Here is a 27,249-nt window from a genome sequence, read left to right on the forward strand (position 1 = left end):
GGCCACCGGACTCCAAATTCACAGCGTCTGACACCATCGTCGCAGCTTCTTTGGCTTCGGCCAAGCAAGGCTGTGCCTTCCACGCTGCAGAGAAAGGAAGAGTCGACACAATATGCGTTAAGGGGGAAAATAGGAAACACTTTAGGATGCAGAAGCGGTCAGATGTTTGGTGAGTAGGAGAACAATTTTACGATGCGGGAGGTGGAGTGATGGCTATCAGCGCAGAATATGCATGTTACCCAGGCTCGCCGCACAATTTCCCGTGATCAATTCGGCCCCCAGCGTAGGGTCTTAATAGCCGCGGCCTTGAGAGTGACCTCAATCTCTCGTTAAAAGCCGCAAGTATGGTTCCATCACGCGCCCAACCCCTGCAGCCCTGTCACCCGAGTGTGCTGTACGATGCTAGGCTGAGTGTCTTGTGCGTCCTAGCTGCGTGTTCACTGCAGACACGAGAGCTGAACGACGTGTTTCACTGGCTGCGTTTCAGTAGTCAATTGTTGATAGGTTCGGCTTAAGGTGGATGGCTTATTAGGCCGGCTCATGGTGCATTGATATGCACATTGCCTCGACAAGGCCTCAAGTGTGGTCCGATTGATCGGAGAACCATGCCGCTTCGAAGCCACGGCGCGTATTATTTGAGGGGCCGTTTTCACATCACGCATAAGGCAGTCATCCCCCCGCAGCAGCATATTCGCAATTCGACGCTGCTTGCGACCGGACGATCAGCTCTGGAATAGACAAAACGACTGATATTGATCGTGTGGGTGATTTAGGAGATTCTTCGCTAATATTGACACCGAGCCTCACTCTTTTCCAGCATTCCCATCATGGCTGATCCAAACTCGGCCGTGCCGAGGCTCCAACTTCAGCCCCCAGCCGTTGACTTCATGGACAATCGCTTGCCACAGCACCACCAAATGTTTTTGAATCCGCCTACTTACTATGATCCCTCGTCGGGTAATTATGTACCGAGCAGCCAGGCGTTAGTGCCGCGTCCAAACAACAGCGCGCTGGCACCTCCAGGGGCCCATTCTATGACTCCGCCAACAGCCCTGCCAGCGCTGATGAGTGACGACTCGTTCCCTTCCAGGCCGGCTTGGACAGATACCAAGGCCATGAAGTTTTGGAACGGCATATTTCCTGAGGCGTTAGAAAAATTCAAGACGACGACAGAACCCAAAGGTCGGTCCAAAACTGACTTCAGTATCCGCAATGAGGACGACTGGGACGCCATCTACGACAAACTAGAAAAGGCCCGGGCCAAGTATCAGAACGAAGGAGGAAAGGTTGGATGGCTTCGAAAAGTACGGCGGAAGGCCGCAGACCACGTCACCCCAGTGGCGGAATCAGCAAAAAACATCGGAAAGCTTGTCCCAGATAGCCCGTATTCGACTCCCGTCGCAGGAGCTGTACAACTTCTCCTAGATGTAGGTTGCATGGTGACGTGAGGTAGAGCAGTTTTACGGGCTAACGAGTTATGTATCTAGGCTGTCAACACTGCGGCAAGTGTGCGCGGCCAGGCGCTCCAGGGCTTTGATGGTTTAATCCCAATATTCTCTGACGTGGAGGTGTTCCTGGGGACGTTTCCCAAGGATGTGGGTATCCAGAACGCCTCTGTAGAATTGCTGGTCACAACACTGGACGCTATTGAACGAGCTATTGGATTCTTCATCAGCAATGAGGGTGGGTCTTTCTCCCTCTGCTTCTCCGATCCACAGACTATAAAGAGCTAACCAGCGTGATATCGGAATTGCAGTGCTGAGGAGTCTTAAAGCTGTGAGTATGGGAACTGTCTATGAGTCTAAACTAGTTGGGAGCTTGGGAGCAATCGACCAAAAGAGCAAGAGCCTCATGGAAGAAGCCACAAAGTCACACATATTCGAGTTCCACATGTGTAAGTGTGTTCCTATCACTGAATCAAACCGGGCTGACCCTTCCATGAAGACTCACAGGAGACGCGGAAATTTGCGCAAGAGATGCTCAATCAACAGCAGAAGCTAGGAAATCAACAACAGAAGCTAAGCACCGACTTTACCAACATGATGGATTTGTTGACAGACCATGTTCAAGAAAGAGATCGTAAGCATAACCCTGTGTGGTCCTGATGCAGACAATTTGTTTCTAACTCCTCGTGATTCACTACAGGACAGTTCGCAATAGAAAGGGAAAGACACCGACGTAAGTCACTCAATCACCAACACGTGGTGACGGTCTTGCTAATATTTAAACTCCTTACCCGTCTGCAGAAGAAATCAAAACTGCTCAACAAGAGATTGTCTTCCTCCAGATTGAGAACGGCCGGCTGCGCAGTGTATCGCCTACACCTCAAAGCATGTGGCCTGCACCGCCACCTCAACACCTTCCTGCGCTGGAATGGCACGTCGATCAACGAATGCTGCGACAGATGATCAATAGCGGCGACATTGACTTCGCAGACGCTGCGTTTGCCTTAGACAAGAAGGAGCAACTCCCAGCCCGGGAACGAAGTCAGGCCGAGCAGATCGCCAATGCGCAGCTGTTCAAGACGTGGATCACGTCGACCTCCTCGGCCAAGCTCCTGGTGCACTGGGACCGGACGCCGCCCCGAACAATCGCCAATATTTCGCCTCTGTCAATCTTCTGCGTCTCGATGTCACAGATGGTGCAAGCTCACGGCCGCTTTGTTACAGCAATGTGGCTCTGCGGGCGGCATATCGATCCAACCGAGAGCGCTGTCGGTGGCCGCTCGATGCTTGCGAGTCTGACCGATCAACTGCTACGCCAGCACGCCTTCGACACACGCTCGCTCGCGGCAGATGGCTTCGACTTTGAACGTTTGCGGCTTGGCAACCTTGAGGAGTTGGTTCGACTACTGGAATGGCTGGTGCGAAGACTACCTGGAACAATTACATTTGTGTGCCTCATTGATGGCGTCATCCTTTACGAGCGCGAGGAAATGGAGGCATTGGATTCCTTGGCATGCCTGATCAGACTGGCTACAGATCATAACATCCGTGCCGCCGTCAAATTGCTCTTTACGAGCACGCCCGGGACTGACATCGTTAGAGGCGCGTTTGAGGAAGAAGACTTGATCATGAACGTGGATACACTACCGAAGTTCGTGTGGGCGCCAAGCGACGAGCGTGTAGTGAGAGAGCTAGGGAGGGACCTGAGTGGAGTCTGAAAGGAAAGATAGAGAATATATGTATTAATCTTTCTATCTTTAAACAGTTGTTCCTTCCATATTTGGCCTTCTTGATGAACCTCGACCTTGCCATCAGAACACAATAAGAGGGCGCCTCCGGTGCTCAGGGAAAAATAGGCACAGTGGCATTTATGGCGATCGGGGCATTGCCAGGCAACAAGAAGCATTCTATTAAGCACGACGTCGAGTCATTCTTCTGGGTGCTGTTCTGGATATGTATTCACTATAAAAAGCACGGCAAATGTTGGTAGATAGAGGCTATAGCATATGAAAAACCCATGAAATGCATGGGGTCCCATACTTTTGACAGCAAAGATCTTGGACGAACTGGATCTGAGAGCTGGAACTATGAGGATGACTGGGAACTTGCTTGTTCGAAGCTTGGCACTATAGGTGACAAAGGTATGTTTCTTAATATTGCGAGAGAGAAATTTTCGGCTCTTCATCTACCATTAATCCCGTGTGTCAATAGATTGCGGAGTCTAGTTTTCCCAAATGGTGAGAGGTGGAAGAAAGAAGATTCAGACCTATATTTAAAAATGAAGTAGGTATTGCAGGAAGCACGGGAGACAAAGGAATCAAGCCTCTGATCTTTTTTGGGACTAATCTGCGACATTTGCAAATTGGAGCCTGCTTTTTCGCCTACCAGCAACTCAACCTTAATGAAGCAGCCAGCAATACCTAGTAACTCTGTATAGACTTAGCAACACCATCTGTATATGCCTTTCACTTACTACTCTCGTCAGCTCGGCCCCCTACTCAGTACAGAAGTAGTGGTTTATGAAACTCAAAAGGGATAGGAAGCTGGTACTCTGGAGGAGATGTGATGCTGTACAAAGTTGATGTCATCGTTACAAGGGGCGGAGGGCCTCTCCGCAGCTGTGATGGAACCCAACATCGGCCGTTGGTACTTGTTATGCGAAATGTTGTCGACTTGACCACTTATGAAGTAAACCAGCATGTTCATGCCCCGAAAGTGATATGCCATTGACTGCTTAGTCCAAGTTCGGTATGCCGTCCAGTTTTGCGTCAAGTTCTTTATGTTCCGAACTGATAAATAGATCAACAGTAGTCTGAGCTGATCATTTCGAGTCGCGAACGCTTCGATGAAGGCCTGGACGCCACAGATCTGAACATGCAACACAAGGAGGTAAATTGGCGAATCAGTCGCATTCATATATTCGTAGGCTGTGCAGCTCTGTGGCTTTTCAGACATGGCTCCATTTGCTGCACATTGGCAGGTGGCGGAGGCTGTACAACGGCGGCATCGGCCCTATAAGCCATTCGCCCCCCTCTCTAGACACGTCTCTCTTTTGTCCTTCATTTTATTTCTATAATTCTTTAAAATATATGCGTCTAACCTCTCGTTGAAACATCATCGCCATCCCCATGAAACGCCAACTATATGAACTTGTTCGGTTGCGTAAGACAAATCGCTTTGGCATCTCGCGCGAACTCCCTAGTTAACGTCTATTGTTATTAGCTGGAGATGGAAACATACGGTCAAGCAACACATCGGCTTGGCCGCCAAACCCCCGCGAACTGCCGAAATCCCCGATAGCCTCCCTCATGCGCGCCGCGGCCTTCTTGCCGCTTCTTGGGTTTGCAATACCGTTCACAGGTAAAACCACTGTAGCCTTCGCGGATTGATCCTGTTGCTGACCTTGATCACGTTTTGACTGTCTTTATGAGTCGTTTAGATGGTCAGCCCATTTCGTCACATGGTACCAACGTTTTTGAAACCATGGGGCTGGCCTCGACGCTCTGGCCTATTGCCTTCGCCGCCGTTCTTGGGTCCCTGGCTCGAGCAATAGCGCTCTATAAAGCTGAGAAAGGAACAAAGCTTGGTGTAAGAATATCTATTTTTCCTTTTCATCCAATTATGGACCCAGAGTCCCTACTGAATACGATGCCGGTATAGACAATTGGGGTGCTCCTTGGTAGCCAAACTCTCATGAACACACTGACCAATGCCGTATCTCTTCGAATCCTTTCTCTTTGGGTTTTACTATTGTCTATTTTATGGACGTTTAGCCCGGCTGGCGGTCAAGCGGTCCTCCGAGCCATCCGTGTTACGTCCGTTGCCGAAGTCCGAGACTATGACTTGATGTACAGTCCTAGGGCCGACATTGGGATCCCCTTTAACGATGCTCTCTGGGTAAGCATTGGTATTCGAAGCCCCCGGCTCAGCCATATCTACCCCATATTCGGCGCAGCGCTCTCTGCACCGGGCTCTTTAGGCCAGGCTGCGAACGGAACGAGTGCTGTCTTCAATGACGCAGTGCAGCAGCTTGGTGGGGCGGAAGCCGCGAGCTTATTGGCAACAAGAGATCTTTGGGGAAATATGCGGGTTCCTCAGATTACTTCTCTGCCAGGGTACCATTTAGCAAAACCATATGAATGGGTAGATGTTCCGAGAGATCAGCTGGTGACCTACGAGTCTCTAATTGGTATCCCGATCCGGGGTTTGCCTTTAGGGTCGCCTGGAAACTTGACTGTACAAATATCAGCCACGTATGTCGCCCTCGAGGTATGTTGTGGCCTTGTGTAAGACATTCTGCAAGTCTAGTAGCTGACCCCGATAAGTGCTCTCCCTGGTTCAACACAACCGAGTGGCTACTAGCTATTCCTGGTGGATTGTATATGGACAAAAGAACCCCGAAAAACTTATCCAGCAGCAGTCTTTATGAGATGAGGAATGGTAGGGCTCATTTTTATATGGACGTACCCGCTCCTGATAGTGGCTTCAACTTTTCCGCCAAAGCTATCACCAGTAGAGGGCCCATAACACGAGGAACCCTGGTTTTTGGAAATAACCATAACAGCACCGTCTGCGATATCAACCACATCCATGTTGACGTCGACGCTGTATGTGAACGATCAAACAACTTTGAGCGAATGGTGTGCAGAGCCAACAGAATCCGCCATTCTCCATCTCAACCGATTTCAAAACCCGATGACCAGCTATTGCCAGATTTCAGCCATGGCCCAGCTGTATTCATCTCGGATCTTCCATCGCTTGCGCCTACTTGGTATGTTGGACGCTTTTCGCCTTTGGAGAGTTATCTTGCCGATCCGGCGCAGGGCATTACCCTCACCGCCGATTATATTACCGATCAATTTACCAAGCTACCATTAGCCGTGTTCTCTGAACGCCTATCCCTACTCATTAATACTGCCCTGTGGGCTTCTTGGTCTACTGCTTCGGTGTTGAACATCGACATGGCAAATATCACATCTGAGACAGAATTACTGGGGAACGTGTACGGGAACACAACGGGCCAGTTTACCTCGACCATGGAAGTCTACCAGATTCAAAAAGCGTGGATGGTATTATTCATCTTGTCTCTGGCAATCATGTTCGCAGCTGCAGCAGGTACTATCGCCTTGAGACTGATGATTCGGGCACCAGATTTTCTCACACATGTCGCCGCTTTGACACGAGATTCTAAGCACATGAGCATGACGCCGGGAGGAAGCACACTGAGTGGCGAAGAAAGAGCGCGGCTACTGAAAGACGTGCCGTTAAAGATCAGAGACGTACAGCCAGACGAATCTGTTGGGTATATTGCTCTTTCAGATGAGCTTGATGAAGGGGCTGCTGGTGGACTGGGCCAAGATGGCAGAGTATACAAGTAAGAAGTTATTTATTGGTATCAGTTTGATAGATAGATGGGGAAGAGAATGCTAAAAATACGAGCATTTATAAAAAGTTAAATCTGTATAGTTGAATCTTGGGACTAGGCAATTGGACCACTGTTGATCTATTGTTGATTTTTCTAACTGCTCAGCCTCGATTCCCTCATCCGTGTGCGTGTACTGCTAGAGCTACTTAGCCTTGTGACAACCCTCAAGTTACGCAAGTTGCTTTCACGATGAACGACATTCGGAATTATAAACGTAGATACACTACCGAAGCTCGCATAGGCGCCAAGCAACGAGCGTGTATGTAGTGACAGAGTTGGGGAGAGACGTTGGCGGGCTCTAAAAAAAAAGGTAGGGAATATATATTAATCTCTCTATCTTTACAAAGTCAATCCTTCCATATTTGGCCTTCGAAACGGGAGTATTGAACTTGGTATTGAACGGGGTTGGGGGATTGAACCTGAGTCCTGGAAAGTGCTGAGTAGAAAGCCTTTCACTTTATCAGCATCAATAACGGGTGTTCCGGAGCCCGTCTCTCCCTGTGTCGCTTTGATGCGGTCGCACTCGCTCAGTAGATCGGCCATTTCAAACACGCCAAGTCGAGCGAAGGATTTCCAGAGTTCTTGCCACTTGATCTCCCGACCTTTGTCATAATGATGATCCCACTCATCTCTCTGGACATTTGCGCCTACTATGCGTGGCTTGCAGCTAAGCATGGCAGCAACAACCAACCATTCTCTCGTCGTGCCATGAAACCTAGGGTCGAGTAGGGGATCAGCACCATTTAGATGATCTCTGTAATGGCACATCAACAGAGGCAATATGATCGGCATTGGCCCTTTCTCCTCGGTTTCAATCACAAACATGTGAGAGTTGCCGTACCAGTAGGTCTGGTCTCTATGAGGATCTGACCCGTTGTCGAGTAGGAGCTTCATACTAGCCAAGTCTCGGTTGTCGATGCAGATTTTTATCGGAGCAAATGATTTCGCATGATACGACCAGTTTACCGGGGTCGAATGAGTGAATACCCGGAACGGCTGTTTCATGTCCCCTTTCTTTATGAAGTTCGGCGCCGTTGTGGGTTGGCGACAGGAGAGAATGGCCTCAACAACAGCACCGTCCTTATGGTGGCAGGCTTCTCGAAGAGCAGACTCGATGACGCCCAGTTTGCCTACCCAATCAATCTTGCGTAGGCCTTCTTCTTCGCCCTCTTCTTGGGGAAAGCAATGCTCGATCAACTCGCGGGAGATGTCTGCATATCCTGAGCAAACTGCGCTCAAGATGAGCGAAGTGATATCTGCCCTCTGTCTGATTCGCCGCTGTACGAGTATCTCTATGGCGTCGGACTCGCCGGAGTAAATAGCAAGGTGAAGAAAATGGCCGTCGTAGAAGGGCTTTCTCGCCTTCTTTACCTCTCCGCCCTTGACCTTCTTTCTGGACGGGGTCATGTCAATATCATTCCTCAAGAGAAAAGATATGAGGTCCAGGTTTCGTGTCCTAATAGCAGCCTCAAGGAAGCAACCGAAAAGCGGCTTGTCCCTTTTGTGCTTTTCGTTGAAGGTGGATAATGGCCGTGGGCCCTTATCCAACAAGAGCGACCGAAGCTTTGTTACGGTATCAGGCCGTTTGAGATAAATCTGCGCCAGGATGACGTGTGTTTCGAAGCTAGCCTCTGTGATGGTCGCTCGGGTTGGGAAAATGAGAGAGAAACCCCGTGGTGAGAATAGGTCCCACATGCCAAAATCACGGCTCTGGTGTCCTTGGGTGATCGGCAGGGCGTTCTGACAAATCTCGAAGAGGTAATTGTATCGCTCTGGAGCGTCAACCTCGAGGCCATCTTCTGACATGATGTTGTCAACAACAGCGTTGATAACCGTGAACATGGTGGCGTTCCATGCTGCCGCCCTATCTCGAGGTTGCATGACCATGTAACGTGCCAAGAAAGCGGCTGCGTTGCCCTTGAGAGACGCAACACACTGTTTCGATTTTCTCTCCCGCTCGATGGCCGCTTGACGAAGTTGCGTGAGTGAGCGGCCTCGCTTCATTTTCCAAAACAGGCCAGTGAGGCATATTAGATGCATCACCTCGATGTCAAAGGTCCCTTCACAAATGAGACAAGGCCTTCGTTCTGGGTGGCGTGGACTTACGGCAGACAAGTCGAAGGCGAATGAGTGGACACAGATCGACAGGGCCTTCTTCTTCGTACTCTACACATCGCTCGACGATAAGGCGAATGCAATCCGCTGGGAGCATCTGTGACAGAGACACATTCGCCGAGTCCAGCGAATCATCTGAGGGCATTTTGGCCGACATTTTTAGCGAAGATGCGCAGTGATGCGATGATCAAATGAAGTTGATTAATAAAAGGCTTCGGGCTAATCGTCAACTTTTATTCTACATCTCTTATTAGCTTACAGTCGGTGACTCACAATATTGCAGTCACGGCCCTGGTCATTTACTCAGCCCCCGTTGCAACCACACACCACTAACGAAGACCGGTTTCACGCCATGGCAGCCCGCTAATTGGAGCGCAGGTCTTAGCGTCATCGTATTCATTTCAGCTGCGTCTGCTGCCTGGAGAATGCACATGGTGCAACAAGAAGTAATTCATGTGTCTAAAACCTATTGCTTGCTAAAAACGTTTCTTTTTCTAATGGCATGGGTGCATGAAAGAATGTCGTCTTGAAATGTCACCTTGTAGTATTTTTTGTTCGCTCAGCCTTCCACATTTTCCGCCCTCTTTAAATACCGTCCCGCTTCGTGATGTCATACTCATGGTGAGCTCATTGTCAGCGATTAAACTGATGTCTTCGGTGAATAAAACTATTAGAAAGACGAGTTGTCGCCACAAGAAAAGGCCCCCTTAACTTTGCTGCTGTCGCTCTCGAAAATGCTGATGAGCTCGGTAATTGACGACCACAGGCCACCCGCGTTCATAAACAGGGACTGGATAATAAGCAGCGAGTTCAGAATTGTGAGAAGAATCATCTTCCAGTCATTGAACAAAGAGCCCTTGTTCAGGTGGAACCAAAACACCGCACTGAGTCCAAACGTAAACCAGGCGATCGTCGTGGCGGAGGAAATGGCGAGGATGGAGTCGAATACGGGGATGGCGTTGGAGATGACCCAGACGATGATCCAGTAAAGGGTGACGCATGCAATCCAAGTGCTCCAAGACTTGGCGCTGCGGTCGGTGACCTGATGCGTCGCCTTCATCCATCGCATGGCCACCACATACATGTACTTGATACCAGTGTGGCCAAAGGCCATGGCAGTGGCGAAAACGGCTGGAAGCACGATGCCATACGCGACCTTCGCGGCAATGTGAGGTGCTGAGCCCAAAGCGGGAGAAGTAGTGTACTGGCCAGCGAGGCAATAGATGGCGATAGCAACGACGGTGTAGATGCTGATGGAGAAAACCTCGAGGCAGGCCAACGCCATGGGGAAATCCTTGGTGGGGTTTCTCATCTCAGCCATATATGAAACCTAATCGTTTATGTCAGTGTCGATCCAACCGAAGTCTTGTCATGGATTTGGTCTTACGAAGCTAATGTTTCCAGCGTAGGCGTAGCAAATCTTGAGACAGGCATTCACTCCCTCACGGAAGGTAGGGTTGCCAATAACCTGGATCTCTTTGTCCCAGCCAGGAGGCGCCTGAGTAGGCTTACCCACACCCAAGCTAATCATGACAATCATGGCAGCTGCGAGAATGCTGATGGTGGACGGGATTCCACTTTGGGACACAAACTTGACCGTTCTTGGGAGGCAAAGAACCCAGCAGGCGATGATGGCGATTGTGATGAAGGCAACGGTGCAGAAGGCGTGGTTACTGAGCGTGTTGAAAGAGACCGATAGTGTCACACTTGCGGAAGCGCAAGTCATCATGACCTTGACCATCAATCCAATTCCGGCAATGATTTCAAGTGGCCTACCACCAATGATGCCGCACATGTCAACAACGTTGACGACATGAGGGTAGCGTCGATAGAACTGGAGGAGCTGGTAGGCAGTGTATGCAGATAGGGAACCAAGACCGATGATGGCGATGATTCCGGGGACGACACCAAGAACCTTCAGACAGGAAGGCAAGGATAGGATTCCCAAGCCAACTTGGTTGGTAACCAGGACTTTTGTCACGAGTTAGTATCCAGGGTGAAGCATTGATTAGGATAGAATTGGATACTTACCGAAAACGGTGTCCCATCGACTGAGTGTACGGTAATTCTTGCCACCTTGGCTGAATATATTTTCGACAGGTTCAGTCTCACCGGGCTTAGTGTCGTTCAGTTCAATATCATCCTCTGCAGTCACAATCTGGTCGTCTTGGTGTCGCAAGGAGTCTTGAGTGGGCTGGTGCTTCTCGGCCGCGACGGACCGGCTGTTGACATTTGTAGTCTCGCCCGCGGGTACCGCAATGTTATCCGTCGCCATTGTTGTTCACGATTGTATTTAGGAAGTTGGCACTCAAGTTCGGAAGTCGATTCCTGAGAAGTGCAGACGGTCACGCAGGTGGTACTACAGTCGTCGGAGAACCTTGAGGAAGGTATGTAAAAGGAAGAAAAGTTTGAGAAAACTGCATGGGAAGAGACGAGGGTTTTAGGGAACAATAGACTCGCTGTCAAACCTTTTCAAGCGGATCCTTGGGCCGGCTACGTAGGTCCATAGATGGAGTCGCCCACAAAGGTCATCCCATCTCCACCATCAAACGCCGACGATCCAACAGCGCTTCCATTTAACCCCGCGACGAGTTTTCCATTCCTGCGGACTCTCCTGCGGAGTTGGCCTCATTCTTTGGCAAGGATACGATCCGGATTGACCAGAGAAACTGCTGCCATGCCCACTATTCCTCGCAGTGGAACCCCGTAGCAAAACCCGTCGTGGAGCCCCACGGGACTCGGTGCTTGGCGGAGGACCCGTTCAGGATGCAGATCCCACTGCGGCGCTGTCACGTAAAATTTAGCAAATGGAATCCTCTCCATGACCTAAATATCAAGTCATCACTCCCCATATTAACGGGGCCGCACGTTATTGCTGCTCCATATTGCGAGAGAATGGGTCGTGAACGGACGCTGGATTATGAAACAATGGAACGCACATCTACCTTGACGACTCCCATTTAACACTATTACGAAGCATCTCGCTGATCTTGGTTGATGCTTCTCCTCAAAACTGGGGGTTCGTGAGGGGAATCTTGGGGTATAATCCCCATCTCTCCTCATGCGACCCCAGATCAAGGGTATGGGGAAATGTGAGAAGTACAGAAGAGGTTCTTGGCATTAGGAAGACCCAATAATGTCATCGTAGTCGGATAGGACGGCCACCTCCGACTCATTTGCTAGCAGGGATCTGTCATATCTAGAGGGTTGATGACTCGGTAACGCGTGTCTAGGCCGGCAAAATGAACATTTACGTATTCTGGCAACTAAGTGACGGTTATCGCGCAATCAGAGAGATATTGATTGCACGCTGATTCACCCCGGAATTGAGGCCAATTGGACTGCTTTTCGGGTGAGCCTGGCGGCCATTGAGATATCAACAGTGGTGACGATAAACTGGCGAATTTGGATCAAATATTATAGTGATTTATTCGTATCTGAAATACTATAATTTTGCGAACAGTTCAAGAATCCCGTGTCTTTCTTGCGTCAATTGCACTATTTGCTGAGCAGAACGGAATGCGTTCCGTGTCACATGACCTTTCCCGCCCCACGTGACCGGAAATTCTTATCTTGCACCGAACCAAGAGGTTAGAATAGCAGCCGTCCATTTCAATGCCCCTTCCAGTGACACATTTTGAGGAGAAGGGTGTGTTTATACCGGAACTGATCTACTGCTTCTGAGCGAAAGCAGATACATGGTATTTCTGCCTCTCTCTTCTCGCATAGACGCCTCATCAATACCGTTGCGGGGATGGCCACCCCTCAAAAGCATAAAGATCCAGCAAAAGGTAGATACGTGTTCATCATCAACTTAAGTGGCGCGTTTGGCGCTGATACTATACAGGCTGTAAAGTTTGCGACCGTCGGCGCATTCGCTGTGATCTTGAACGTCCCTTCTGCCAAAAATGCCAAAAGAAAGGACTCAAGTGCCCAGGGTACGGTCCTCAACTGAAATGGATCGGTGGTGTTGCAGCACGAGGTCGATTGAAAGGTCTGAACACGCCGGGTTATCAAGGTGTTTCTCCAGGAAAGTCTCAGGCTTCGACGAGACCGCTTGTCTTGCCCACAGCAGACCTCGAGAGCGCTGGATACAGCCCACACAGACTCGACCTCCTAACTGCCGGTGCTGATTTTCAATCTTTCACATCTGGGCTTCTCGAATACTACAGCAAAAGCATCGCGGGACTTATGGTGTGGTTAGACACAGACCAGAACGACTACCGAAGACGCGTGCTCCCCTTGGCCAAGAATGAACCCGGCCTCCGTCTCGCAGTCGCAGCGATATCTGCACAGCATGGGTCCGCCCTCTTTCCCCACAGCCCACCCGAATTTCCTGAGTTGGCTCGAGACGCATGTTTGGGATTCATACAGCGTAGCGCTGAGGAAATGACTCATAGACTCACTACAGGATCTGTACTGGATTCATGTACAGATCTGGTCACTGCAGAGTGGATGCTGGCGTCCATCCTCATCATGATCTGCTTCGAGATGGTGCAGTCTCGGCTTGAAGCCGCTGAGTGTCACCTGAAAGCCGCTCGAAGGCTTATAAATATCTTCAGTTCAACCAATGCTGGTACTAGCGAGCTGTTCGGCTTCCTCCAGAACCAATTGTCCATCCACGACGTACTTGCCTCGACAACATCGTTTAATTTGCAAGACCTGGAGAACACCATAACACCACCGCCCAATACTAAGATGACCATATTTTCCGAGTACCTTACGTTACTACACCGCGTAACTCTAACATCTCGACAAGCCGCATGCCGCTCAGACACCGATTCGTCAACTCTGCCACAGCAGTTGAGTGCCAATTTTGTTCGATCTCAGTTTGAGCAAGCAAGGGGCGCCACCTTGTTAACAGCGGGCAAGCTGCATCTTGAGCACTCAACACCACGCCATGACCTAGTTCACCTTGTTGAGACCTACCACAACGCTGCCCTGCTTTATTCGTATCGATGCGTAGGTCTCGAAAAATTGGATCCTGCAACGCGTCTAGAGCAGCAATTATTGTCTTTACGACTCCTGGATCAACTTCTGCAGTTTGACGACCAGAAATTGCACCTCCAGAATCTTCCCTGGCCTGCCCTGATTGCGGGCACGGAATGTCACGGGAATGTAGACCAGCAAGGCAAAGTCGTCAAAGTCTTTCTCGATATTTACGAGTCGACAAAGTTTAAACACTATCTGGAGATACTTGAATTTCTTCAAACTTTCTGGAATGGCACACAAACTGACTGGCGGATCCTCGCCCAGGATTGGGAGGCCGCTGGGCGTCGCATCCTGGCTGTCTAGGCCAGGGCACCGTTATCCAACCGACACGCTCATAACCCACTACCTCCGAACTGTTTCCTCGTCAATAACGCCAAATATCTGTTCCATTGGATCCTTGTATTTGTATAGACCAAGTGCGGGTGGACAAATTCCATAGCCAAGCAATCGTAACAGCTGTGGCGAAAAGTTTCTAGCTCGGGCGACATCAGGAGGTAGTTCAAGATACTGGTTTTCCTCTTGGCGGAGAGTTCCCTTGCACAAGAAAACTCCGATAGTCTCGCGCGCCTCGTTCCTGTGGAGTGTCTCAATCAGCAATCGCATTCATTGACCGTGTTGACATCTCGCATCATACTTGGTTGTATTAGAGCCTCCGGCATGATACACATTGCCGAAGAAGATCATCGAATCGCCTACTTCGAGCTCCCCTGCGATAGCTTCATGATCCAAGGGGCACCGATCAGGTCCCCAGAGGTGACTCTTGGGAATGACGATGGTGGCGCCGTTTTCCTTGGTCGTTTTCGTCAATGCCTATTCCCGATCATTAGCATGGCACTATCAAATGTTATCAAGAAGGATGCTTCCTACCGTCACGCAACCAAGCATCACCGGCATATCGCAGTTTCTCGTGTGGTAGTCGGCGTCATCTCGGTGAAGAGCTTGTTGGGTACCTCCAGGTTGAACACGAAACCCAACAATGCTAGCGATCTGCGGCTTTCCCACGACACTCAACTGCTTTTGGCCTTCCCAGTAGGTATACTTACTATCCAGAACTCGACTTGCGACCGACTGGAATAGAGGATTGACGACAAGTTCAGCGCAAGCATCAGAGTAGGCGAGAATACCGGTAGCTCGCTTCGTTGTTGAAGGGAAGAAGCCTGCAGCGTCGCTTCGATCAGTGTCGAAGTGCGGCTTCAAATCTTCCTTCAGCTGCTTGCAGAGCTCCTGCGACACCAGAGACTTGACAATGACGGCCCCGTCGCGGTTCAAAATGGACTCGAGCAACGTGGCGTTGACTTCCTGGTCGGTTGCAGAAACCGTCGTGAGAGTTGTCCCGGCTTCCGTAGGGAAGGTATGGGTTGGATCATGTTCCGAACACGGCATTTTGACAGCAATTGAGTTGAAGATAAAGTGCTAGAAAGGTCCAACTGACAATCTACTTGGCGTGAAAATGAGGAGAGGCTGAATGCCAGCACAGGGTCAGGGTCTGAGTTTTAATTATGCCCGGAGGAGTCGTGTCTCTTATAATAATGGACTCCATTGAAATGGTGAGAACGTCACCGGATTTCTCGAGATAATAACCAAACTGGGAATAGCAATCGTCTCAAGAGTTGAGGCCTCGACGTTTCTCTTCCTAGTTCCCCGAAACGGATTAGCTAACGTCAATCATCGTGTATGCCCCACTTGCTAAGACTCAACAATAGCTTGTCACTAGTCTAGACCTAGACTTTATTAGCGTCTCCAGGTATATACCAATTTGAGTTAGCCAGGTCAAATATGGAGATCAGCGATGGAACCTGCTTCTCTATTGTGGCTCACTCGGACTGATGCGTTTCCTCGAGAAGTGCCACCCAATCGCACAGATGTTACTATCTCTTGATGTTACAATGTGATGAGGTACTTTTGCATTTCCCTCTGGATTTCCGAAACACCAGTGGGATGCACCAGGTTCACTATGGAGAACGTCGCTAACCCGAACCATTTAAGACCAAATGTGATCTGGCGACAAAACAACTTGTGACGTCAACCTCCAATTCTTAACCCGACATTCTGTCTGCTTGAGGATACCTCGAAGGTTCTCTCATGTGTGGAGGCATACCCAGTGGCTGAATTCCTTCTTCGCCGTAACGTCGGTGGGCCACTTTTCGGTTACAATTCTTGCTACGGGAACAATACCAATCAGCGATCATGGTTCAAATTCAGGAGCTGAATTAATCTGCTTCACCAAAGACAGTGTTCGAGAGCTTGTTACACCATGTTCCGAAGCGGTTCCTTCCATCTTGGCAACCGCACCGCGCTGAAAAGCCCAAACATCAATCTTACTTCTGTCTTTATCCACAGTACAAGCATTTCTTACCCAATGCCACCACAATGACCAAATATCAAGCTTTTTTACTTGAAAAAGTTAAACCTCGTATGAATATATAAGCTGTAGTTCGCTCAGGAAGACTGGAGATGGCTCGGTGTTCGACTATATGGGTCTTCCGGGGGCAGAGGGTTTCTGGGTCGAAGATTTACAGGCGAAGGCTTTGGTGGCCTTCGTTCGTCAACCTTCGACCAAACCCTCCGCCCCTGGAAGACCCATTCCTGGCCCCGAATCTTCTCCAGCAGCTTTAGCGGCTCTAACAGCCACGCCCTGTTCCGGCCTATCCTATCCAGCACTTCTTCGTCTGTTTCAGTAGTCGTATTGCTTGTAACTGTATCTTAGAGGGCTTTGAGCCTGCTCTGTTATTTGCGGTAAATCTGTTTAGATTTATATTAGTAGCCATGATAAAAATTAATCAGCTTAGAATCAGACAAGGTCTGGAGGGGGGAGGGGGCCAAACCTAGTGGTGGGAGTTGCAACACGTAAGCGCCGGATGGAGTCTAGAAGGCCAATGAATTCAATAAGTGATTTTCTTCAGTTTCTTTCATTACTCATTGTATCAGCGCTTTCAGGTATTACATCCCTCGTAGACATAAACCCCACAGAGTATCAGAACACTGCCTATCGGATACTAATATTCAGTGGGGAGTTCGGCTCGACTAGCCACTTTGGCTCATCTAAATCCGTTGTCGGATGTATCGCACTCGCTGATTCATTTTCCAACGCCATAACCACAAAATTGCGGCCGGCTCTCCGAAATATTTCCTTCTTTTCCGGAGTTATGGAAATCTCCTGCGGATGACCCCACTGACGTCGTGTCAAATCTCGGAGACCGAAGGAGCTGTTGACGGCATCACCAGAATTAGCGGAGCGCACCAGCGAAATTCACATCATGCCACTCGCGGGCAATTAATTTTCTTGTCAAATGCCGAGCGTCATGCAGCCAACGGCAAATCGAAATACGGTGATTTGCTAAATGGCTAGCTACAAATATGCTGTCAGCCCATATCGGTCAGTGAAAATTAGCAGAGCAACCAACTGATCAACAATCTTTCCTTCAGCCGTGTCTCATTACCACATCTCTCATTTTACTTTCGATCTCTCAAATCCCATTACTATAGCTTCCAAACCACCTGTACCAGGAAGTCATCATGGGACCACCAATGGAAGAAGCCTTTTCTGTCGAAGAGTTGGGTCGACGACGGTTCCGACATCCCGAATGGGACGGCCGGCGAAAGTCTTTCATTATCCCCAAGGTAATGATGGGCGCCATAATTCTCGTCATGTTCCTAGCAATCATGTCCAATTTCTTTGGAACAGCCTTCAGACAGACTGGCCGAATCAAGGCCCTCAAGATTCTCGCCATTGACTACGACGGAGGCAACATCGGCGAAGCTACCCAGAAAGCCTACTCTGAACTGCAACGCGACTCCTTCCCGACCGTCGAATTCCGATCAGCAACTGACTACCCTGACTCTGCTTCCGTCTGCCGTGCTGTCTGCAGTGGCCACTACTGGGCCGGCATATACACTCATTCGAACGCTTCTTCTCGATTATCAGCTGCCCTCGACGGTGGCATTGCAGCATCTTCGTACAATTCGACCGACACGTTCACATACATTTACAACCAAGCACGTTATCCAACTGTGGCAGACGGCCAAATCCGCACTGGCATTGAGGAATTGATAGAAGGTGCCCGGAGCGCCTACTACTTGTCCACGGGCGGGAAAAATGGGTTTTCTTCTATCAACAGTTCCGACGAAAAGGCCGTCATCGCATATCTCAACCCTTTCAGTGCCACTATCGACCTTATCATGCCCACTACCCAAGGCACCCGTGTCTATTATAACACGGCATTTATGGTGGTGCCGATTCTAGCGCAGTTCTTTCTCGTCCTCGCTATGAATGGCATTAGCTCGCAGCATCAAGTCTTCACGCATGCTAGTATTCGGGATGTTTGGCTGATCCGTTTCGCAATCGGAAAGGTCTACTCCTTTGTCGGCGCCTTGGTTATGGCTGGGTACTTGTGGGCGTTTCGCGAGGACTGGAACGTTACTGGACGACAATTTGTCTTGACTTGGCTCGTGATGTGGCTTCATACTGAGGTCAACTGGGTGTTAATGGAGTCCCTTATTGCGAGCTACATTCCGCTGCAATTCATTTCTCTCTTCGTTGTCAGCTGGGTGATGGTCAATGTCGCCAGTTCCATCTTTCCCTTTGAGCTAAGTCCTGGCTGGTATCGTTGGGGGTATGCACTACCCGCCCATGAGACATACGAGATGCTTGTGTATGTTTGGTCTGGCTGCGCAAACCCAATGCGAGTGGCTCTTCCTGTTATGTTTAGTTGGCTGGTTCTTGGGCATGTCATCGCCTGGTTCTCAATTCGAAAGCGATGTCTTGATGCCGAGCGAGAGTTGAAAATGGCCAACGGCAGTCGTGACAATTCTGAGTCCAACTAGAACCTAGAATAATGCATTGATACACATAGACATAGACTGATCTATACCGTATCACCAAACTCCAGACAATGTGTGATTCCACACGGTCAACTTTCTTTCGTGTATTGGATTCAACCCGATCTAGTCATTGTGACTCAACCCTGAAACTTGGCAAGATTGATGATTTTACACCTAATACAGATGACTCTTGGCGGAGATCCTACGCTCCAGGCTTACAGATAATCCCAAAACTGCCTAAATTTACCTAGCGTAGGATGTCCAGATTATCAATCCTCGAGTCGAGCAGCTCATTGCGGGCCGGATTAGTCCGACACCGGTAGGTCTGACTCACAATTGCCAACGAACGATAAGAAACCCAGAATTAAAAGCACGAGGCCTAAGTGCACTACGAAGACCTTCCAAATTGTTTTCTCGTGCATGACTAGAGAATCGCCCGCTTGGTTGTCATATCAGGTGCCATCAACTTTCGCAACCAAAAAAATGTCCGAAATCCGCCCGCCGATCGAAGGTGTTACCATCACGAAAGCCAAAACTGAAGATATAGCAGCTGTCAAGGCTATAGTCAAAGATGCGTACTCGAAATATGTCGAGCGCATAGGCAAGGAGCCCGCTCCAATGACAACAGACTACTACGAACTCATGGACACGCATGATATCTTTGTCCTCAAAACCGACATCAACGACACCGTCGTCGGTTCGATCGTGCTTGCTACGGATAGCGAGTCAGCTTCAATCAAAATCAACAACTTAGCTGTTGATACTGCGGCCCAAGGTCGCGGGTACGGACGCGTTCTGATGAACTACGCCGAAGACTTGGCACGATCTCAGGGCATTTCCGCTCTCACGTTATTTACAAACATCAAGATGTATGAGAATCTCAGTCTCTACGCGAAGATGGGCTTCATTGAGACTGGAAGGAAGACTGAGTCGGGCTACGAACGCATGTACTTTCGCAAGGAATTGTAACAAAAGGCACTCGATGCTTCAGCACTCAGGAGATCCATTTCGATAGTGAACAGGCATCAATTTGCAGGGAATGGAATTTTGACCGCCTGAGGCATCAGTACCATTATGATGTTAAATGTGACTAAATGCAAGCACAGCAATTGCTAGGAACAAACTTCCAAAGACCCAAGGCTCATGACTAGCTGCAAGACTAGCCATCAGATCGACCGTGTTGTAACAATCGTAATACTCGGCCAAAACACCGGTTTTGTTTAATTCGTCAAAGGGTGCGCAATTGAAATCCAATACAAGGGCTGGATTTACAGAGAACCTTTGGAGGACTTTGGGGATTTTCGAGTTGGTCTCATTGTATCTCTCTCGGAAACTTTTGCTGTAGGTAGATTAGTAAAGGATAATAAGTCTCGCGTAAAGTCCAGTCATCCTGAAGCGTTGATAGGGAAATGAAAACTTGAAACTTACAAGAACTCATTAGCCGTGGGGGTGGAATCAATGTTGATGAGTGTGATATTGTTTGGCCAATACCAGCTTTTCTCATTCTCGCCATCGCTATTGATGTGATATTCGGAACTGAGATTTAGATTCAAACACGATCTGATGTGTAGTCTAAAGTCTTCCTAGTCGATAGCCTTGGGGGGAACCTGCGAAGTCTTGAGGCCATCGCACTGATTGATCTCCAGGGTGGACAACTGATCGAAAGACACATTTAAGTGTGTCATGTCAAAGTTGTCTTTGACTATTAGCTGCCCGACAGTAAGATTTGTGAACACGTCTCCTTGAGCCAAGTCGGTGATGTTGCCTAGAAGTGAGAGAATGCCAATATCCATGGACGTGGTATTTTCCGTGCCAAGGGTGACGCCGAGGTTGTCTCCCTTGATGGTGACTTGTTTCACCCTAGGCCATCCAATATTAATGTGTCTGATGTTAGGGAGCTCGTAGACATCTATGAACGACTGGGAATCGGAGGCGTCCTCTGCGATTTCAATTGGATAGTTGAAGAAACTGTCCACTGAGTCGACACCAGCAGCCCATAAAGTGACTGAACCAGCGTTGTTCGTAAATGATTTTAAGCTCTCATGCTCCAAGGTCGTCATGTTCGGCGCTTCGAGTAAGATGCTGCCAACGTGCGAGAGCTTTGTGATGTCAAGTCGCTCGAGATCATAGAGGTGGAACAGAGTAATGGCGCCCTCTACAGTCGTGAGATTCGGGAATCGAAGCTCCTTTAGTCCATTAAAAAACTTAAGGGATACAGTACCCTTTACAGTCGTGAGGGTGGAACCAGAGATGGAGAACGGTGACGGTGACGGGCAATCTGATGTTTCAGGAAATGCCCTGCAACCAGAGTGATAAATTCCTCCTTGTATTTCTTCAACCCCATCGAGATTGATGGTGCTGTTGAAATCATAGGTGAAGTCGAGGTCTCCACTGATTACAGTGCAGGTGCTCCTGATTTCAGCTGCATCGGCGGCGCTAGAAATCGTGACGTTGCCGCATGGCACGGCCTGGGTGATTCCTAAGAATTGTATGAGCGTGGAATTTTTGACTCGATGTATGCTACTTACCAAAATAAAGCGGCAGCCCAAGGCCCATAAAACGGCGTAGTCGCATCATAGAGTAGCCTTCACTAGGGAAAGTCGTAAAGGTTGTGGCATTGTTGTTGGTAACGACAGCGAAGGGATGTGGGCTGTTTTATAAACTCCAACCAACACAGTCCTCTCGTAGGTCACGCCAGAGGAAATGTGGCGCAAGAGGTGAGGGTTTTACCATCCTGGTATAGTTACGTGAACTGCCTGGGGTATACCCCCATGCAATATAGATACCCACCAACCGAAGTTGGATAATCCAAGAGCCAAGAAATTGTCAAGTGGTGCGAACGGTGAGCGGCCTGATCGCAACCAACACCGCCAGGAACTCCAATAGCAATCTGGAATGCTCGCAATTGCCCCACAGATCACAAACAGCCTTGTCAGTCTAAACCCAACCAACAAACAATCATGTATTTAAGCCTATCCATGTCAAATGCATCATTTTCACGTGACTTCGTCATCGTGGAGATCCATGCTGAAAGGGCGCTAGTGCTGATGTGAGGTCATCGCGATGGAATGTAAAAGCTCCAAATATTTGCCCAACATCCAATCTCCCTCTTCAAAAAACTTCATTTTCAGGTTGGCACGCGCAAAATGACGAACCCCACTCCTATCATTCTATGCGGCAAGACTGAACAGATTGGCAAAGGTGTTATCGAAGGCCTCAAGCCTGAGTATGAAGGCACGTACCAACCCTGACTCGCCAGTAACAATGGCCAGTTGCCTAATTCGATCACACAGTCGTGCACTTTGTCCTCACCCCGGAAGCGGGGGCCAAAGAAATCCCCCAGGTATTGCAAGGAATAATGCCCGAAGTCAAGAGCAGCGACATCGGGTCCGGGAACCTAGACCGCGGCGTCAAGGCAGTCGTCCTCGGAGCAGCATATCACCACAAAGGAATAGATGCGATGAAGGAGGCAGCGTCTTCGGTCGCCAACATCCCCTGGGTCAAACAGGATATAACTCTGCCTACACCGCCGCTGGGACCAGAGTATGGTAAGGCGATGGTCGCGAGGGTAAAAGAGTCCCTCGGTAAACTTGAGGCATCGGGGAAGCTCGGAGCGGGTGAAGGAGGCATATTTTGGTACTGAATAAAGTTGAGTAAATATCAAGCCTTATTGTTGAGCGCAGCGTACATGTCATAGGAGATAAAGTATACACAAGTGTTTTCATTGCATCATTAATCACCAGAGCAAGGAGGAGCAACGAGTTGCCAAACATGGTGAGACAAATGCGTCTACCCTACACCTAAATAAAATATTTATAATTTACCCGTTAAAATGGATTGGTGTAGGAAAGGGCATTTAAGTTCAATAATTATAGAATATCTTAATGGAAATGGAAAATGCATTTCCTCGCTGATCACGGAGGTCTGAGCCCTTATATCACGACCTTTCGTTTTGTATGTATGATCTTGATGTTGAGATATAGCTGTTACTTAGGACCATGAGATAGTCTTTGTGGCCTTCATCATTGACAACCAGCACCAATATGTAGGACCGAAGTGATCTTGACGACATGGGCTAAAATATTGGCGCAACACACCAATCTTTCTGCTATCTGGTTATCTGGTGAGGCTTCAGCTGTTGAAAATCCTGTCCATGCCATAGGCTAACGACTTATCTCGTACCCACTAGATTGTCACCAAAATCGGCTACCTCTAGCCAATCAAAACTGATGATACTAAGCATCGCTATACCAGACCGCGTTAGCACGCTTTCCCCGCATTCCACGTCTTGTTTAAGAGGTCAACCCTCGCCATTCAAGTCCATGCCGGGCCATCTCCGAACTGACCGACGACTCGGGAAATGGCCACACGCATGCCCTCTCTGCAAAAAAAGCTGCGACACCAAAAAAGAATCGCCCAATGGACGATTCAAGAGCGATGAGACGGGCGCATCAGGCGTGCGAGCCTTGTCGGTGCGCATTATATAATGAATGCGGAATACATTGGCAGATCTGACCTTGGTGAAATAGGAGAAAAAAGTCAAAATGTCCGGGAGAACGACCGATATGCTCTTATTGCCAGCGACTGGGACAGCAATGCATCTACAGTGCAGCCGAGGCCGACTCCAGTCAATTCAGACACAACCGGAAGATTGTAAGTTCGAATCTTTAAAGATCAAAACTTGCAAGACTTTTTGAGTAACACCAGCTGCTATCAAGGAATACCGGATGGAAGCCCTGGAAGGAAAGCTGGACCGTTTGATCGAGAATTTAAGGTAAGTGAGCAATATTAAATGATAGGATATCCTTTACTCTGACGACTGCTGACCTGTCTCATCGTAGCCCTACGACTACAACATCACGTCCCATAGCGCCGTCATGTCGGCAGGCTCCGACGCCTCAATCTCAGATCATATCCGACGAGCTGTGGAACAACCAAAACCAACCAAGAGTTCAACCTCTATAGTTAGTGATACCAAACGCCGTTTTCTACCGTCTCAGCGCTGATAATGTTTCTTGATAGCGATGCCGCCGTGACTGATCAAACCCTGGTCGAGACGGGCCAGCTCTACCTAACTTGGTGCCATAACCAGCCTATCGCTCTCTTTAGGGAGGAAAACTTCCTCGACTCTTTGAAAAGTCGGGACCGCGAAGTTCTCCTTGCTGTCAAGTCCCTGAGCTTGCGATTCCCCCCTGGCACTCTAACCCCCCAGAAGCGGGAACGACTGCAGGTTATGGCCAAGGCTTCTCGGAGGCTAGTCATGGATCGTATCGCAGACGGCCACGTTAGACTGTCGACATTGCAGACTTTGTGTTTGCTGAGCCAGCTAGATTTCGTAGGTACGTACGGCTTTAACCCGAGTGAACCTGTTGCAGCATGCTAAATCCAGGATAATAGACGGAAACGTTGTACAAGCTGGCTTGAATCTCAGCATGGCAACCCATCTTGTTCACAGTATCCCGCCGAGAACATCCCTTGGGGATGTGACAGAATGCAATTACTGCACTCAGGGTATTATGACGCTACAGAACATCCATGGGTCTCTCACCTCACTATCGGCCCCACCGCATGTAGCGATTCCCTCGCAAAGCCAAAGAACCTCTCCCATGCTTGCCAGCCGCGTTACTGGCCAACAAGCCCAAGACTCAACACTCCCGAACGAACTTGCTCAAAAAAACCAGCCGGGGTCCGTTATTGTTGCCTACGCAGCTGAGCTGACAGACGCTTGGCGGATGGCTAGGGCGTACGCGGCCTCCTATGTGAGCTCGGATGCGCCGCCGCCTTGGAATCCGGACTCCGATTACTCGTCCGTCATGCTGCGACATCTTGAGGTCGATTGCAAAGTACCGCTCAAGTACCGATTCGCGGCAAACGATTTCGCCGGGCACGACATAGAAACGCTGCAGAGCCAGCGAAGTTACTGGGGACCATGGCTATTCCTCCAGATCATGTACGCAGCTATCCCGTGCCTTCTGAACCATCCTTTCCTACTATCTATGCGCCTCCGGAACTTCCGCTACACGATGCCGCAGTCTTTCATCCAGCAATCATTTGACCAGATTACACGGCACGCGGGCTGGATCATCTACTTCCTTGACCAGCTGGAGAAGAAGGACTTTCAAGCATCGGACCCAGTGCTCGCGCATTGTGTAGCTATAGTGGCTACAATTCACCTGCAGCATAGCTTCGTGAAGGAGTACACGCTTCGAGACAAGGCCCAGGCTGGTTTTGAGACGTGCATGCGATTTCTGCAGCGAATGGGCTCGGTCTGGCCGAGCGTCTCGCTTATGGTGCGTTTCATGAGATCTTTTGTCCAGATTGGAGCTGACTGGACAATCTACAGGCCCAGAATTTGCGAAAGTTGCAAGAAAGCATCGTCTTCGTCCCATCACCGAGACCAGAATCGGCAGAAAATGAAGATAACCAAGAGTCATGGTCAATCGACGCGCAATTACTTTGGGACATCCTGATCTACGAGAAAGCGGGATGTGAAGGCGCAGCTCGGGACTGTTCCATCTTCGAAGACGCACTCACAGCCGGACCGGAGAACCGAAGGCAAGATGTGGCCGAGTTCGACTTGGTAGGCTCTGCTGGCATCTTCGGCCACAAGACAGCTCCAAAAGAAGTACCTGTTTATGCACCGGATGAGGACACGAGCCCGACTCAAAGGTCCAACACTCGCGCAACACGCGCGCTGACGGAGACGGCTGGATTTAATGAAGATCGAGCTTACGAAAGGTTCGTGGGATTGAATGAACAAGATGCGTTGTTTCTACAGCCAAATGACTTTGGGAGGGCAATTGATAATTGGTTTAATTTTGACTTGGTGTAAATAATTCACATACAATTTATTGGATCATTACTTGGAAAAATCTTTTCACTAAGTCTGGAAACTACCATGCTAACTCCGCTGGCCCGTTTCCAGAAGCACAGTCAAGACTCTTGCAGAAATCGATCTCTTCCTTGTTCTTCTCTGACACAAGGTGTTTTGGGGTAGCTGGCCAGATCTCCTGTCCAGCAGCTTCCTCTTGTTCACGATGCTTCATGACCAGCCCTCGTGTGAGATCCTGGAAGAACAACGGGCCCTAAGAGGCAGTAAGTTAGCGTTGGGACTTGAATAGGAGATGGCGGTGACAACCTTTTCAACTCGAGGGTGGAGTTCGCCATTGGTGAAGATTCCAGCGTTGAGATTCTTCTGAGCGGCGTTGCACAAATCTTTGTCCTCTTTCAACACCTGCTTGAACATTTCGTTGATGTAGGTAAACTTCTCATCTGAAGCGTCGTTGTGACGATACACCTCGTATTCCATCTTCGTTTGCGAAGAGGAGATTGGGATGCAGCGCATGATGTAGAAGAACACCGGCCTGTTTGATGTTAGTGACCGACGAGCCAAGTGCATAGCTGCTGATGGACTCACGAGATCGTGATGGAGGCATTTGGGTAGTAGAACGTGCTATATATGCCTGGTGTCGCGTCTTCGGAAATTCCTTCTTTGTCGACATTGAAATGCTGTATGTGACCACCTGTCGTTTCGACCCAGTACTTGGTCATGTCGGAGATGGTATTGAGGGCCGGGTGGCCCGTAGGACAGTGATAGCACTTCGTGGTCGGTAAGTTAGCTTCTCTGGCAAAGCACCAACAGATGCTGGTGAACAAACCTCGTTGTAATTATCTGCGAGTGTCTTCCAATTGTAATCGCCAACCATTCCCCACTGATGATCGAAGTGGTACTGACTCATGTCGAATTTCTGCAGCCGATCTTGCCGATCAACAGAGGAGAAGTACTCTGACCAGGACACCGTCGGCTCAGGTTCTGAATCGAGGTTAATCCAGACGAAACCGAGATGGTCAACATGAACATGGATCTGAAATAGCCCATTGGCAGACTTGTCGAAGGTCGGGAGCTCTTGGTACTTGGGAGCCTTGGCGAGCTTCCCATCGAAGCCGTACGACCACCCTAGACACTATGAGAACTGCGTTCCTCCCAGCAGCATGATAGGTGAGTCAACATACCATGGTACTTGCACGCTAGGATTGACACCTTGCCAGACTCCTTCTCCACCAAGGGATACGCGCGATGACGGCAGACGTTATGGTGGGCTCTGATGTTCCCTTGGCGGTCTTTGATGAGAAAGAAGGCAAAGCCGGCCTCGGTGATTTGCACAAAGTCGCCGGCGTTCACAAACCTCGCCTTGTGGGACACGACAATCCAGTGCTTGGAAAAAATGGACCGTCTCTCCAGCTGGTACATGGCCTCGGAGCGATACCATGATGCTGGCAGGGCTCGCACGACCCCGTCTCCGCTCTTGTCATTGTTGGCAGTTTTGCCGAATCCGAACCAGGAGCTCATCTTGCAGATTGGGTCTGTTGATAAAATGGAATGGGATGGAATGAGATTGTGTTAATCTCTAATGCTTGGGGTATGGTTTACTATCCGAACTGATCTTTTGC

At 49.4% G+C, this 27,249-nt stretch overlaps 13 protein-coding genes across 13 annotated transcripts; 8 read left to right on the forward strand and 5 right to left on the reverse strand.

Annotated features, from left to right (window-relative positions):
• Positions 1–827: 827 nt before the first annotated feature.
• On the forward strand, positions 828–3,163 carry BGZ61DRAFT_533959 (uncharacterized protein; the record flags this gene model as incomplete). Its single annotated transcript, XM_046254080.1, has 6 exons — positions 828–1,427; positions 1,488–1,683; positions 1,757–1,894; positions 1,945–2,079; positions 2,146–2,178; positions 2,247–3,163. 6 exons carry the CDS (start codon positions 828–830, stop codon positions 3,161–3,163), a joined length of 2,019 nt encoding a protein of 672 aa, XP_046102808.1.
• A 113-nt stretch (positions 3,164–3,276) lies between these two features.
• On the forward strand, positions 3,277–3,435 carry BGZ61DRAFT_355179 (uncharacterized protein; the record flags this gene model as incomplete). Its single annotated transcript, XM_046240686.1, has 1 exon — positions 3,277–3,435. A coding segment is annotated over one exon (159 nt), but the record flags the coding sequence as incomplete, so codon positions are not given.
• A 1,318-nt stretch (positions 3,436–4,753) lies between these two features.
• BGZ61DRAFT_495101 (uncharacterized protein) lies at positions 4,754–6,823 on the forward strand (the record flags this gene model as incomplete). The annotated part of the gene is made up of 4 exons (XM_046250834.1): positions 4,754–4,805; positions 4,885–5,033; positions 5,106–5,714; positions 5,771–6,823. 4 exons carry the CDS (start codon positions 4,754–4,756, stop codon positions 6,821–6,823), a joined length of 1,863 nt encoding a protein of 620 aa, XP_046102810.1.
• Positions 6,824–7,166: 343 nt separating this feature from the next.
• On the reverse strand, positions 7,167–9,192 carry BGZ61DRAFT_589603 (uncharacterized protein). Its single transcript, XM_046256587.1, has 2 exons — positions 8,977–9,192; positions 7,167–8,930 (listed from the first exon to the last, which is right to left on the reverse strand). The coding sequence occupies exons 1-2, from the start codon at positions 9,140–9,142 to the stop codon at positions 7,210–7,212; spliced, it is 1,887 nt and encodes a 628-aa protein (XP_046102811.1). The 5' UTR covers positions 9,143–9,192; the 3' UTR covers positions 7,167–7,209.
• Positions 9,193–9,655: 463 nt separating this feature from the next.
• Positions 9,656–11,260, reverse strand: BGZ61DRAFT_495102 (transmembrane amino acid transporter protein-domain-containing protein; the record flags this gene model as incomplete). The annotated part of the gene is made up of 3 exons (XM_046250835.1): positions 9,656–10,315; positions 10,373–10,956; positions 11,017–11,260. The coding sequence occupies 3 exons, from the start codon at positions 11,258–11,260 to the stop codon at positions 9,656–9,658; spliced, it is 1,488 nt and encodes a 495-aa protein (XP_046102812.1).
• Positions 11,261–12,739: 1,479 nt separating this feature from the next.
• BGZ61DRAFT_479530 (fungal-specific transcription factor domain-containing protein) lies at positions 12,740–14,280 on the forward strand (the record flags this gene model as incomplete). The annotated part of the gene is made up of 2 exons (XM_046249112.1): positions 12,740–12,776; positions 12,833–14,280. The coding sequence occupies 2 exons, from the start codon at positions 12,740–12,742 to the stop codon at positions 14,278–14,280; spliced, it is 1,485 nt and encodes a 494-aa protein (XP_046102813.1).
• A 39-nt stretch (positions 14,281–14,319) lies between these two features.
• BGZ61DRAFT_548183 (uncharacterized protein) lies at positions 14,320–15,491 on the reverse strand (the record flags this gene model as incomplete). The annotated part of the gene is made up of 3 exons (XM_046255386.1): positions 14,845–15,491; positions 14,612–14,787; positions 14,320–14,551 (listed from the first exon to the last, which is right to left on the reverse strand). Exons 1-3 carry the CDS (start codon positions 15,358–15,360, stop codon positions 14,320–14,322), a joined length of 924 nt encoding a protein of 307 aa, XP_046102814.1. The 5' UTR covers positions 15,361–15,491.
• Positions 15,492–17,505: 2,014 nt separating this feature from the next.
• On the forward strand, positions 17,506–18,801 carry BGZ61DRAFT_355606 (uncharacterized protein; the record flags this gene model as incomplete). The annotated part of the gene is made up of 1 exon (XM_046240718.1): positions 17,506–18,801. The coding sequence occupies one exon, from the start codon at positions 17,506–17,508 to the stop codon at positions 18,799–18,801; it is 1,296 nt and encodes a 431-aa protein (XP_046102815.1).
• A 480-nt stretch (positions 18,802–19,281) lies between these two features.
• On the forward strand, positions 19,282–19,767 carry BGZ61DRAFT_355063 (acyl-CoA N-acyltransferase; the record flags this gene model as incomplete). The annotated part of the gene is made up of 1 exon (XM_046240682.1): positions 19,282–19,767. The coding sequence occupies one exon, from the start codon at positions 19,282–19,284 to the stop codon at positions 19,765–19,767; it is 486 nt and encodes a 161-aa protein (XP_046102816.1).
• A 262-nt stretch (positions 19,768–20,029) lies between these two features.
• Positions 20,030–21,412, reverse strand: BGZ61DRAFT_52597 (uncharacterized protein). The gene is made up of 3 exons (XM_046252860.1): positions 21,327–21,412; positions 20,227–21,277; positions 20,030–20,137 (listed from the first exon to the last, which is right to left on the reverse strand). The coding sequence occupies exons 1-2, from the start codon at positions 21,373–21,375 to the stop codon at positions 20,382–20,384; spliced, it is 945 nt and encodes a 314-aa protein (XP_046102817.1). The 5' UTR covers positions 21,376–21,412; the 3' UTR covers positions 20,030–20,137; positions 20,227–20,381.
• A 482-nt stretch (positions 21,413–21,894) lies between these two features.
• On the forward strand, positions 21,895–22,527 carry BGZ61DRAFT_454471 (uncharacterized protein). The gene is made up of 2 exons (XM_046246231.1): positions 21,895–22,032; positions 22,092–22,527. Exons 1-2 carry the CDS (start codon positions 21,945–21,947, stop codon positions 22,439–22,441), a joined length of 438 nt encoding a protein of 145 aa, XP_046102818.1. The 5' UTR covers positions 21,895–21,944; the 3' UTR covers positions 22,442–22,527.
• A 1,279-nt stretch (positions 22,528–23,806) lies between these two features.
• BGZ61DRAFT_355331 (putative Zn(II)2Cys6 transcription factor) lies at positions 23,807–25,630 on the forward strand (the record flags this gene model as incomplete). Its single annotated transcript, XM_046240696.1, has 3 exons — positions 23,807–24,137; positions 24,196–25,088; positions 25,142–25,630. The coding sequence occupies 3 exons, from the start codon at positions 23,807–23,809 to the stop codon at positions 25,628–25,630; spliced, it is 1,713 nt and encodes a 570-aa protein (XP_046102819.1).
• A 61-nt stretch (positions 25,631–25,691) lies between these two features.
• BGZ61DRAFT_495108 (Rieske [2Fe-2S] iron-sulfur domain-containing protein) lies at positions 25,692–27,148 on the reverse strand (the record flags this gene model as incomplete). The annotated part of the gene is made up of 6 exons (XM_046250836.1): positions 25,692–25,883; positions 25,937–26,095; positions 26,159–26,162; positions 26,216–26,397; positions 26,457–26,755; positions 26,812–27,148. 6 exons carry the CDS (start codon positions 27,146–27,148, stop codon positions 25,692–25,694), a joined length of 1,173 nt encoding a protein of 390 aa, XP_046102820.1.
• Between the last annotated feature and the right edge of the window lie 101 nt (positions 27,149–27,249).

This window comes from Ilyonectria robusta (assembly GCF_021365365.1).
Source record: "Ilyonectria robusta strain PMI_751 chromosome Unknown BGZ61scaffold_13, whole genome shotgun sequence".
In the NCBI taxonomy this organism is placed as follows: domain Eukaryota; kingdom Fungi; phylum Ascomycota; class Sordariomycetes; order Hypocreales; family Nectriaceae; genus Ilyonectria; species Ilyonectria robusta.

What these genes read in the sequence shown, in the direction of transcription:
- BGZ61DRAFT_589603 (XM_046256587.1), bottom strand. Translation starts at nt 9,142, where the DNA reads ATGTCGGCCAAAATGCCCTCAGATGATTCGCTGGACTCGGCGAATGTG. An exon ending in TCGCCTTCGACTTGTCTGCC is followed by an intron (nt 8,931 to 8,976) that starts GTAAGTCCACGC and finishes TCATTTGTGAAG; the next exon opens with GGACCTTTGACATCGAGGTG.
- BGZ61DRAFT_52597 (XM_046252860.1), bottom strand. Translation starts at nt 21,375, where the DNA reads ATGATGCGACTACGCCGTTTTATGGGCCTTGGGCTGCCGCTTTATTTT. An exon ending in TGGGCTGCCGCTTTATTTTG is followed by an intron (nt 21,278 to 21,326) that starts GTAAGTAGCATA and finishes TACAATTCTTAG; the next exon opens with GAATCACCCAGGCCGTGCCA.
- BGZ61DRAFT_454471 (XM_046246231.1), top strand. Translation starts at nt 21,945, where the DNA reads ATGACGAACCCCACTCCTATCATTCTATGCGGCAAGACTGAACAGATT. An exon ending in CCTCAAGCCTGAGTATGAAG is followed by an intron (nt 22,033 to 22,091) that starts GCACGTACCAAC and finishes TCGATCACACAG; the next exon opens with TCGTGCACTTTGTCCTCACC.